The sequence below is a fragment of the Lemur catta genome, chromosome 1 (genome assembly GCF_020740605.2).
Source record: "Lemur catta isolate mLemCat1 chromosome 1, mLemCat1.pri, whole genome shotgun sequence".
Taxonomy (NCBI): domain Eukaryota; kingdom Metazoa; phylum Chordata; class Mammalia; order Primates; family Lemuridae; genus Lemur; species Lemur catta.
In genome coordinates this window covers 1227463-1239121 of record NC_059128.1, presented here as the reverse complement: position 1 = coordinate 1239121, position 11659 = coordinate 1227463, and the positions used below count along the sequence as shown (strand labels likewise).

The 11659-nt window shown below is 68.5% G+C and overlaps 1 protein-coding gene across 1 annotated transcript; it reads right to left on the bottom strand.

Annotated features, from left to right (window-relative positions):
* Nucleotides 1–3623: 3623 nt before the first annotated feature.
* NUDT14 (nudix hydrolase 14) lies at nt 3624–10866 on the bottom strand. The gene is made up of 5 exons (XM_045559291.1): nt 10721–10866; nt 7831–7874; nt 7176–7240; nt 6746–6983; nt 3624–3939 (listed from the first exon to the last, which is right to left on the bottom strand). The coding sequence occupies exons 1-5, from the start codon at nt 10799–10801 to the stop codon at nt 3699–3701; spliced, it is 669 nt and encodes a 222-aa protein (XP_045415247.1). The 5' UTR covers nt 10802–10866; the 3' UTR covers nt 3624–3698.
* Nucleotides 10867–11659: the final 793 nt, after the last annotated feature.

The following is an 11659-nucleotide window of genomic DNA, read 5'->3' as shown; positions in this document are numbered from 1 at the left end:
GGCTTCCTGGAAGGAGAGAGCTCTGGAGGCACAGGTGCTGCCCTGTGCAGCGGCGGGGGCAGGGCAAGCTGGACACAGGCACAGAGGCACTACCCTCTCTCCCCAGAACGTGCCAGTGCAGCCTGCATAGGGAACCAATGCGCCAGGAATGCCCCCCACGCAGGGGTCACCTGCCTCATCCCTTTTTGGCAGCCCCGACCAGCTGGGGGTGCGTCTCCCATAACCATCTCACCGGCTCTGCTCACTCAGGGCCCGCCAGCACCCGCACCTCCCGGGGCCTAGAGGCAGGTAGGCCGGGTGGGGTTAAACACGAGCCAGGCACAGCCACACACAGAGACCCCCGCCAGATATGGGCACTGGAGCAGTGTTCAGAGCCCGGCTGTGGCTTTCTGCCTGCAGGTGGAGGGGTCCCCCGAGGAGATGCCTCCTCTCCTCAGCTTTAGCAGGGGGTAGGGGGCAGGTACCCGGGTGCTCAGAAGAGGGAGGACGCCGGCTCCAGAGACCAGGGCTCCATCCCTGCCTGTGCTCACTGCCCCCCTACCCCAGGATGCTCCGGTGCCTCTGGTAGCAGACCATAAGGCCAACACGGGTGGCTGGGACCCGGAGGGTGCCCAGGGTCAGCCAGGCAACAGCTGAGAAGAGCACTTGTCCAGGCATGACCCCAGGGAGGGCCTGTGAGAGGACTGTGGCCCCTGGAGGCTGCTGGTGAGACCAGAGTCTTCCTGCTAAAACCAACAGGGGCCCTGACAGCTGCTGAGCTGGGGTGGGCTGCAGTGACTCAATGTGCACAAAGACCCCTGGCTGTGGGGCGGGGGGCCCAGGGGCGAGGCAGGGCAGGGCCGAGGGGGTTGTTCCAGAATAAGAGACGGAACCAGGGAACAATTCCTCCAGGGCCCCTCCCTGGTCCACCTCGCACTTCCTGCTCCCGGCGAGCCGGAGGAAAGGATGGAACAGGCCGGCTCATTCAACGGTGTGGCTGGCTGACGGCGGCTGGTGCGCAGCCTGGTCCTTGAGCTGCTGCCTCCAGCCAAGGCTCCCCCAGCTCTGCGCTGCTCAGCCTGGAGCCCCCAGGGACGGGTGCTCTCGCCACCCCAGCACAGCTCCGCCTGGTCTGGCTGCTGCCTCCGTGGAGCCCTGCCCGCAGGCCTGCCCGGCAACACAGGAGATGGCGGCCTGGCCCCATCTGCCTCCCTCCAGGCCCTTTGGGTACGAGGCTGGGTCCCTGTGGCCCAGGGCACCACCCCAGGGGCACAGAAGCCCCCTCCCTCTCAGGGTCCCCTTCTCCATCCTCCCAGGAGCACAGCCTGGACCTAATGCCATCCAGGAGAGGATCACGGTCAGGAAGGTGGCCACGCCTGCCCTCGGGGAAGAGGGTATGGGGGCACTGTAGAGGGGGACCCTCCCTCCTGGCGTCCTCTCCCTGCACGGATTTCTGCAGCCCTTGGGCAGAATTGCCAGGGGGGCTGGACCCTGCAGGTGCATTGCCAGTGGCAGCAGTGGGAGCCGTGGCCCCCGCAGATTTCCAGTGGCTCATCTGCCTCCCTGGTGCTGTACCTTGCTGGAGTCGGGAGGTTGGGGGCCAGCGGGGGCCAGGGCTCCAGTCTCCACCCTCACCAGGCCAAGCCACCCCTTCTTTTCCAGGAAGGGCCCACATCATTGTCCTGAGGCCCTCAGCCTCCCAGCCCCACCTGCCCGCAGCTGCCTTTCTGAGCCCCCCGACAGCAGGGCCTCGCATGCTCTGAGGGGGGGTGTTCAGCCTGTGCTGCAGAAGGCACAGGGTGGGGGCATGCTTGAGGGGGACCAGGCAGGGGACCAGGCTGCAGGGGTTTGGACAGAGCCACCAGGCTCGGAGTGAGCTGTGCTTCCGTCCGCGTCCTGCCGTGCTAAATATAGCAGACAGGGAGGGGAGTTTCCGGTTACAGCCCCCCCCTGCCCCCCCTTGCCGGGAAATCAATGCCAGCTCCATAAGGCCAGCAGTGGTGCCTGCTGACCCGCCCATCGGGCTGCAGAGCAGAGTGAGGGGCTGGACTGCATCCAATCCAGGTGCCCTGTGCCATGTCCCCACCCGCCCAGAGCCCTGCCCCCCATGGCCACCATCGGTCCCTCCGAGGCCGTGGGCAGCACCTGCAGGTCAGCCCAGAGGGCCGGGGAGCTCGAGGCAGGCATCGTGCGGGCTGCAAGGGAGGGAGGCACAGCGGGGTGGCCCGGGGCTGGCAGAACTGTCCCTTGCATCCCGTCCTGTGAATGCTGGGGCGTCCCCTGGGCAGGGTGAAGCTGAGGCTGGCCAGGACCCCGCCATGGCACAGCCTATGGACACCCCACACACCTGAAGGCCTCTCCCCAACAGCCCCGTCTCTGGCCCGGCCTGGTGCTCACGGCGCCACCTGGGCCGCAGCCGCATTTGCATACAGGTGGTGCTGCCTGTGTGGGCCCCTGCGGCACAGCCTCCTCCAGTGCCAGGTCCACCCGGGAGCTGGCCAACACCATGCTGGGTGAGTGCCAGGGTCAGTCCCTGCCTCCCTGTGCCACTCTGTGGGGCGCAGAAGCCCCCTCCCTCTCAGGGTCCCCTTCTCCGTCCTCCCAGGAGCACAGCTGGGACCTAATGCCGCCCAGGAGAGGATCTCGGTCAGGAAGGTGGCCACGCCTGCCCTCGGGGAGGTCAGAGGGATGTGCCCAGCAGGAGGGCAGCAGGGCAGGGGCTGGGGGCTCCATGCTCCATCACATGAAGCGCCTGCCGGCCTGAGCTCAGCGGGCGGGGTGGGACTGGGGAGTGCAGGAGAGCAGGCATCCCCGCCATCTCAGCAGCATGCCCTCCTGCCACCTCTACCGCGCCGGGGACCTGGGGGGCAGCTGCATGCATCTCACGCAGCCCGACCCTCAGGGCAGGCCAGAGGGCAAGGCCAGGGCACACAGGGCGGGGCGCTCGGGGCTTGCGGGCCACCCCACACACAGGGCGGCTGAGCCCCCAGTCTGGGCTGCTGGGCCAGGCTGAGGCAGTCTGCAGCGTGCCCGGGGCATGGCCTGGGCTAGGGCCACGCCAACACCACTGGCCCCGTGTCCCCACCACGTGCCGGCCCCTCCTCTTGGGACAAGGCTGCGGGCACTGCTACGTGCTCTGCAGGTCAAGGGCCCAGGCGCAGGGAGGGTTGCTGGGGGCATCCGGCTCCTGGAGGGGCTCTAGCCGCCCCGTCAGGATGGGGACCCTCTCTTGCCCCGGGGTAGGGGCACACTCTGCAATGTGCGGCCAGTGGAGCTGTCCCCACCTCCTCTCCACTCTGGAGGGTGAGGGCGGGTTCTGCCACCTCTCCTGGGAACACAGTTCATCCTGTGACCCAGTGACCTGCAGGCCCAACCCCAGGCCTGCCACCTGCCCGCCCTGAGTGCCTGGCCTGGCCGAGCCCCAGGCCCAACCCCTCCTTGAGGGGACAGGACGCCCAGTCTGGCCCTGCACAGCCCCACCTGCTCTCCGGGGCCCCCAACCAGCCTGGCTTGGTCCTGTGCTCCCCGACAGCTGCTGCAGTACGGCTGGGGGCACCCATGGAGCCTGCAGCGCCCCAGAGCTCATCTCAGGGAAGAGCTGCCGCCCCGCCCCTCGCCCGGTCCCCTGGAAGCCAGTCGGAGGCTGGAGCTATGCAAGCCTTTATTGGGTCTGCAGGGTGGGCAGCCAGTGGCCACCTCTGCCCAGGCCCCCTGGAGTCTCACCGGAGACCCAGGCTGGGGGCCACCTGGCTGCGGAACCAAGAGATGCCAAAGATAACCCCGAGGGTCTTGGGGATGTCCGGGTCATCCGCGAAGGCCTGAGCGGCGTCCAGGGGCAGGTGCACGACCTCGATGAGCTCACCCTCCTCGGCCAGGCCCCCGCCCCGACCGCTGCGCTGGGCATCCGTCACCTCTGCGTAGAACATGGTCTGTCTGGAGCCAGTCAGTCCCACTCCAGACCTACGGGTGAGACAGGGTCTGCTGAGCCACCACGGCAGCCCCGCCAGCTACCCCTGTCCCCTCCACCGGCCTCCCACCCCCTCCACTCCACTCCTCCCAATGCTCTGGTGGGCGGGACGCTGGGATACCCCCTCCCATGCCAGGGGGTTATGTCAGACCACGGAGGGTTTTGCAGATGTGATTAAGGACCATGATCAGTTGACGTGAGGCAGCTGAAAGGGACAGTCTCCTGGCAAGCTCTCCAGGGAGGTTTTCGGGTTCAGAGATGGATTCAGAGAGTCCATCCTGCCGGCCCTGAAGGCAGAGCGACCCTCCACGCTGGCAGTGGCCACGGGTAGGGGCCTGCAGGCAGCCGCTAGGAGTGACAGTACCCTGCCAACACTCAGTGACGGGACAGGCCCCCACTCACACAGCCCCCCGCACCCTGCTGAGACCGCAGACCTGGCAAGGCTCAAGCAAAGGACCCCACTCACAGGCAGACTCCTGAGCCCCAGAAACTGTGAGGCTGCCAGCAGGACATGTTTGAAGCTACTAAGTCTGTGGCAGGCCCCTGTCCCCACTCCTGCTGGGCCAGCCAGAGCCCCGCCCGCACCTAGGGCCCAGGCTGCCCGGCAGGTGAGGACAACAGCCTGGCACGGCCTGTGCCGGGAGCGCTCCCCACTGGGCAGGGCCAGGGCTGGCGGCAGCATGTGCCGCGGTGGCCTGGCGTGAGGTAGGGTGGCAGTGAGGGCCCAGGCCCGGGTCCAGCGGTCCTGGCTGGAGAGGGGTGAGGAAGTGCCCTCCCTCGGTGGGCAGTGGCCAGGCGAGGCGGCCCCCACGCTGAGGCAGCAGCGCACGTGGGTGGGCAGGACCCAGAGGGGACGGCTGGCCAAGAGGACCGGGCAGCAGGGGCCAGGCTGGGCTCCAGAATAGGAGGGGTGGGCTCAGTGTAGACTTGGGGGGCAGGAGGAAACAGGGGGTGTCTGGGGAGATGTCCAGAGTGAGGGAGCCCTGGTTTGCCCCAGGTGTCGGGGGACAGGTGCCAAGGCCAGCCAGAGGCCTGCGGGCTGGGGGCTGCCCCCAGAGATGTGCCCAACACACAGGAGCAGATGTGAGTCTCCCCACCCCCAGGAGACCGATCCGCCCCGGCAGCTTCCCCGCCCTGCGCCCTTACCCCTGACCCTTCCTGACAGCCCATTTCCGGCTGCGCTCTGGATGGGAGGGGCAGCCAGTGGGGGGTCCAGTCCTGTGTCCTGCGCTTGGGGAGGGGACGACCCAGCCTCTGGCCCAGGCCAAGAGGAACATGCCCAGCCAGGCTGCACAACGCCTCCCTCATGGTCCTAATGTCACGGCCCTCGCTGGGTGCCCTACGCCTTGTCACCTGTGACTGGCAGGTGAGTGGCCTGGCTCACCTACAGGGCTGCAGACAGGGAGCCACAGGCCCTGCTATAGGATGGGGGGGGCCCACTGTCTGTCCAGCCCCCGTCAGGCCTACAGGAACAGGTGCCTTGCCCTCTACTCCGCCCAACCTCCAGTCCCCCCTCCCCAAAGCCACACCCTCCTCTCCGAAATGCAGGTCTGAGCAGATGTTCACTGCCCAGAACTCTCCGTGGCTCCCTAGCACCTTCGAGATCAGGCCACGGCCCAGAGGCCCTGCCTAAGAACCCCTGCAGCCAAGGCTGCTAGGCCCCTCCTCCCCGAGCCTTTGCCTCGCAGCCCTCCGCCGGGACTCCCCCTCAGACTCACCGCCCGGGAGGACCTCGACCTCCCTGGGCGCCTCCCACCTGCCCTCCATCCAGCCTGCCCCGCAGCCGCCCACCGGCAGCACCTCCTGGAGGCCAGGCCCCTGGGACCCTCCCCGCCCCAGCACGGCAGGCCAGGAGGTTGGGGGCCAGGAGGTTGGGGCACAGGGGCCGGCCACAGGGCAGACACCTGTGGAGAACCAAGGCCTGCCCTCCACACCCCGGACGGCCAGCCCTTTGGCACGGAAATCCCTGCCCGAGGTCCTGGCCGCTGAGCAGGAGGGCCCAGGCTCAACAGCGAGTGGGCTGGTGGGGGGCAGAGACACCCTGGCCTTCCCCCAGGGGAAGAGGGGTCCTCGCCCCTGCAGGGGCAACGCTGGGGCTGGTGCTCAGTTTGGGAGGGGACAACTGTGAGACTCTCCTCCTGCCCCCAGACCTCAGCCGGGGTCAGGGACCCATCACAGTATCCCTGGGACAGGGACAGGCTTTACCCCAACGTCCTGTCCTGGGAAGGTGAGCCCAGCTGATGGGCCTCATGGAGGTGTGAGTAGGCGTGGGGACGTCTGAGCTTTGGTGGGGACAGGTCCTGAAGCCCAGACTGCAGGCTGCACCTCTCCTTCTTCCCCCAGAGCTGGAGCCCCCTCCCCAGCCCGGGACTCGCCCTTCCCTCATTCCTGAGCCACCATCTGAGAACGGAGCTCTGACTCACCCCCACCCCCAGCGCCCGGTGCTTAATCCCACAGGAAGTGGAGGCATCTGTCAGCAGCAGCTGCCACCCGGAGGCTGGCCCCACACGGCTAGGGGCCACGGGGTGGGGGCACGGGCCGAGCTTGCCCCAGAATGAGCCCCGAGAGCCCTGGGTTCCGGCCTGGCTTAGGATCTGAGGCAAGTTCTGACCAACCCTCCCCCAGTGCCATGTTGAAAACAAGGAGGAATCTGTCCTGCTTACATACCCCCAGGGACGGGGTGCTCACTCTCTCGCAGGCAGCCTGCCCCATTCCCTGGGCCACGCAAGAGCAGGACGCTGTGCCCCAGCCCACCGTCCTGCCCACACGCTGCAGGCCCACACGCCTGGGTCCACTCACCGGTACGTGGCGACCCGCCGCAGATCAGAGGGGGCCAGGCGGTAGCCACACTCCTCCCAGGCCTCCTTGCAGGCCACCTCCTCCAGGGACAGCCCTGGCTGGTCCACAAGGCCGGCACAGAGCTCAAACGTCACCCCTGCCGAGCCTGGCAGTGCCGGCTGCAGTTCCCGGGGCCCGTCCTGGTCCACAGCTGCCAGGGACCCTGGGAAGCGGCGCTCCACTTCGCCCGCATACACGGCTGGCCGGGAGGGGGGCAGACCACGTCACAGCCACGTGGTGGCCGCCCCCTGTGACCAGCTCTGGGCCAGACCCCCTTGCAGGGCCTCAGTTTCCCCTGGAGCCCCTCCCCACATCTGCATTGAGACCTCCAGGACCACAGGGGCCTGGGGGTGACCCTGCAGCTCCCCCTCCCCGCCCTGGCTGGCCTCACCTGGCCGGAACTGCTTCACCAGCACCAGGCTCCGCTGAGAGGAGTTGAACATGAGAATGGCCACACTGTGGACGGGGAGGGGGTCGGCACGGAAGCAACCCCCACCTCACCTCGCTGGGGCCCCGGCTGCCATCCCTCTGCTCCTGCACGCCCACCCACCCCCCGCCCCAACAGCCCAGGGGAGTCGGGGCCCTTGCTCAGATGGGGAGGCTGAGACCCAGGCAGGGCCAAGGCCACACAGAGCCAAGGTAGGACCCAGAACTACTGGGGGACAGGAGGTCAGGGTGACAGCAGCTGAGACCAGGTGACCGACGGCACATTTGGCCCCTGCTGGCCAGCTGCCCACTGGCCACACTCCTTGAGCCACACGGCCATCCATCCTGTACCCCAGATGCTGGGGGGCCGGGCACCAGGGAGCCTCTCCCGGCCCCGAGAGGGCCCGCCCGCCCCGTGGTCCAGGCGCCCCGAGCCAGGACCTGACTCAGCCTCCAGGCCTCAGCCTGACCCTCAGGGACAGGAGGCCAGGCTGAGGGAGGATGTTTGGAGACCCTGAGGGAGCACAAGGCAGGGAGGGGTGGGCTCCGCCCCTGGGCCCGTGGTCACCTGGGCATCAGTCCTGGGCTTCCCCAGTGGCCGAGCCAGAGCTGGCTCTCACCTGTCATGTGTCTTCATGAAGTCCCACGACTTCTGGACGCCATTCTGAAAGAGGCAGGGCAGCAGTCAGCGTGAGCCAGAGGCCACCAGCACGGACAGAGCACTGGGAGCCGAAGAGGCCAGACAGACCCGCCGCACCCGGTCCCGCCTGGGGCCTGCGGGCCAGGAGCTGCGGCAGGGGTCGGGGAGAGCAAGCAGCCCGGACGGGGCGGGAGGTCAGGGACAGCCCGATGCTGCAGCCAAAGGCCAGGGAGCACCGCCCAGCGCAGGCTGAGCGAAAGAGCTGCAAAGGGATGCACACTGTCACCAAGTGTAGGAAGGACTGCGGAGGCTACAGGGGAGGGACAGGCACGGCGACCTCGCAGGGATGGTCGGGGTCCCCATGGGGACAGAGCAGAGGTCAGGTTTCGGCTGCTGCAGCTCCCTTAGGGCACGGAACACAGGGAGACAGGAGGGCGGGAGGGGTAGACACCAGAAGCAGCTGGGGTGACTCAGTGACACCCCCTCCCCCACCTGGCTTCTGGCTTGGGCTCTCCCCCAACATCCTGTTCCGTACATCCCTCCCCCTGGCTGCTCCCCCAGCCTGGGCACCCCACGCCCAGGCTCCCACACCCGGAAGGCACTCAGTGGATGGAGTGCCCCTGGGGGCACCCAGCTTCGATGCCACCGACCACCAGTTGGACGGCGCTGGGCGAGAGTGCTCCCCCCCTGGGGGCTGGCCCTGGGGCCCTTCCCCACGGCTGCCGCTCTCCAGCACGCTAGGCCCACCTGCCACTCAGCCGCTGGTCAGCCCTGAGGCCCTGGCCAGCTGCTCGCCCCACCCTGGGGGCTCTGTCGGGCTGTGCAATGGACAGAGGCCCGAGCACCAGAGACGCACAAAGTGCAGTCAGGGCTGCAGAAGAGGGACGATGCCAAGAGACAGCCTTCCTGAGGACTTCCTGGAGGAGGCGATGGGAGGGGGAGGGCATTCCAGACAGGGGGCCTCACGGATGGAGGTGGGGCTGAGGGGAGCCAGGAAGATGGTCCGGGCCTGGCCGGGAGGCAGAGGCATGGTGGGAGGAGAGTGCAGCAGCCCCAGTTTCTAAGGAGGGGAGGGCCACGTCCTGTGCAGGTCCGGCTGCCCGGAGGGCCAAGAGGCGAGCCCAGGCCTGCCCGGCACGGGCCACCCCAGGGCCAGCCACCCACCCAGGGCAGGCTCCAGGAAGGCCTGCCCCTCCCTGCCGTTGGCCACGCACACCTACTGTGTCCCCACCCCGCCCCTCCGAGTAAGTGTCCCCCGTGCAGGTCTCAGCTCAAGATCAAAAAGTCAGACCCTTAGGTCCAGCCAGGGCGAGGTGCAAGGAAGGTCCACGGAGGGCCACGGAGGCCCAGTAGGAGGGACAGGACTGGGAGCAAACGTGGTCAGTCTGCCTGTCCACCAGGCCTCCTTGGCTGAGCCCGGCGAATAACCCGGGGCTGCGCTGCCCCTGGGTGGCATTCACTGCACAGCCCACCGTGCCTTGGCCCCTAAGGAAGTGCTGCCCCAGCCCGTGCGCACCTCGGCCCGACCGACGCGCACCAGCTCGGCTTTGGTTACCGCGCCTGTCAACAGAAATGTGCCTGGGGCCGGCCCGCAGTGCTTCACAGCAAGTGGGGAGACACTGCTGTGGCCCGGGCCGCCCTGGGCCACCTGCTGCCCCAGAGCCCCAGCCCCTTGGTGGCTGTGCAGCCACGAGTGGGCATCTCACACCCACCAGCCTCCTGCTCCAGGCCAACGTCAGAAAGGGGCAGCAACACCCCGTCCTCACCCTCTGTCCCCCAACTGACCCAGCTGCTCACCCGGCCAGAGGTGCCCATGCGGCCCCGCCCTGAGGAGAGGAAGCCCCTGTGGTCCAGAGCCAGCAGGACCCCCACAAGAGGGCAAGTGGGGGGCACGGGGCCTCTCTCAGGCGGGGGCCAGCAAGGGTCACAGGGCTGGCAAGAGGCACGGCTCGCACGTGATGGGGGACGGGAGGCAGCAGGCAGAGGGGTGCGGAGACCCGGACCTCGCCCTGACTGAGGCTGTGGCTGGACGCAGAGGGGCCCTAGCAGGGCGACACCCTGGGGCGGGCAGAGCAGGCAGCACAAGCTGTCCCTGGGCCAGGCAGGGCTGGGCATGGGGGGCAGGAGGAAGCCGGCCCGGCCACTCACCCACCCAACAAGCTTTCCTTGCGAACCTACTCTGTGCTCGGTGCCAAGAGGCAGTGTGGCCCTGCCGTCCTGGTGACTGGTGGGAGGAGACGCCCTGGGAGGTGAGGACTGAGCTTGGGCAGGTGGAGACTCCAAGGAGGTGCCCTCCCTGCAAACCCCCCCAGGAGGAAGGCTAGGACCCTTGGGAGTCCTCACCGCTCCCTCTCCTGCCTCCCCTCTGCTCAGCCTCTGTGCCCCATGCTCCTTCCTCCTCGGCCCAGCTATCTCCTCTTTCAATTCCTAGCATGGAGCCACCACCTCCAGGAAGCCTTCCCTGATCCCCAGGGCCACCAGTGAGGTGAATCCCGCTGCCAAAAAGGATGGATGGGGCGAGCGGGAAGGTCCGCACGGTATAGAGCTGTCATTCAAGACAAGCTGTCACACCCCCAGCAACGCCTCCCTGAAGGCACATGTCCCTGAACCCGGGAGCTGCAGGCAGAAGCCGAGCCAGCGGCACGAAGGGCGGGGCCGATGGCGCGGGGGTGGGGCGGACAGAGCGAGGGGCGGGGCGGGCCCGGCGGGCCGGGGGCGTGGCGAAGAGCGGGGGCGTGGCAACGAGCGGGGGCGGGGCGAAGGGCGGGGGCGGGGCCGGGGCCTGCGGCGCGGGGGGCGGGGCGGGCAGCGCGGAGGGTGGAGCCGCGCGCGGGCCCGGGGCCGGGGCCGGGGGGCGCGGGCGGGCTCACCTGGCGGTAGCGCAGCGTGAGCGGCCGCAGGTAGGGCGAGGCGGCGCAGCGGCCCACCGTCACCGCCTCGATGCGCTCCATGGCTGCGTGCGGGCGCGGGGCCGAGCGCTCCCCGGACGCGAGCGGGAGGGCGCGGGCCCGCGGCTCTGGGCATGCCCAGTGGGCTGCGGGGCGGGGCGGGGCGGGGCGCCCAGGTGGCCCTGCGGTGGGCGGTGCTCAGGTGGGACGCGGGCGCGGGGGTGGGGGCGGCGGCGGCCCCGCGATTAGGGCCTCGGGAGGAGACGCGCCGCAGACCGGCGCGGGGCGGGCGAGCAGAGCCGCGGGGGCAGCGGGACGGCCCCCTCGAGGTTCCGGCGGGAAGGGCGGCTGGGGGCCGGCCTGGTGGGCCGCGCTGCCCACCTGCCCCACGTGGAGGAGCTGCTCCGGGTCTCTGGACCTGTCCCTGCTCCACGCAGAGCAGCTGCGGCTCTCTCCTCCAAGATGTCCCACGCCCACCCTGCTGACGCCCCTTCCTGGCCGTGCAGGGGCCCCAGGCAGCTGGAGTTTTTTCTTGGGCATGGATCCTAAGAACCCCGCCCCCCAGTGCCACCACTGCTCCCCCAGGAGCAGATGAAAAGCCGTGGGTTCGGGGAGCTGAGCCCCGGCCTGCACCTGCTCTCTGAACTATGGCTCAGGGGGCTTGAAATTGACTCCCGCGTCTGGTAGCTACAGCTGTGTAAGGAAACACTCCAAAACTTAGTGGCTTAAAGCACCCACTTGGTAGTGTCTCTCCTCGTCGGGGTTGCTCCAGCTCAGCGAGGCAGCTCAGCAGTGGGGTCTCTCTGCAGCTGTCATCAGGTGGCGGGGGCTGGTCATCTGAAGGCTAAACAGGGTAGGTCGATCAGATGCTTCTTCGCCCCATGTCAGTGCCTCAGTTGGGTGGCTGGAACCACCGGTGGA

What these genes read in the sequence shown, in the direction of transcription:
- NUDT14 (XM_045559291.1), bottom strand. Translation starts at nt 10,801, where the DNA reads ATGGAGCGCATCGAGGCGGTGACGGTGGGCCGCTGCGCCGCCTCGCCC. An exon ending in TTCATGAAGACACATGACAG is followed by an intron (nt 7,241 to 7,830) that starts GTGAGAGCCAGC and finishes CCCCGTCCACAG; the next exon opens with TGTGGCCATTCTCATGTTCA. An exon ending in GGTGAAGCAGTTCCGGCCAG is followed by an intron (nt 6,984 to 7,175) that starts GTGAGGCCAGCC and finishes CCTCCCGGCCAG; the next exon opens with CCGTGTATGCGGGCGAAGTG.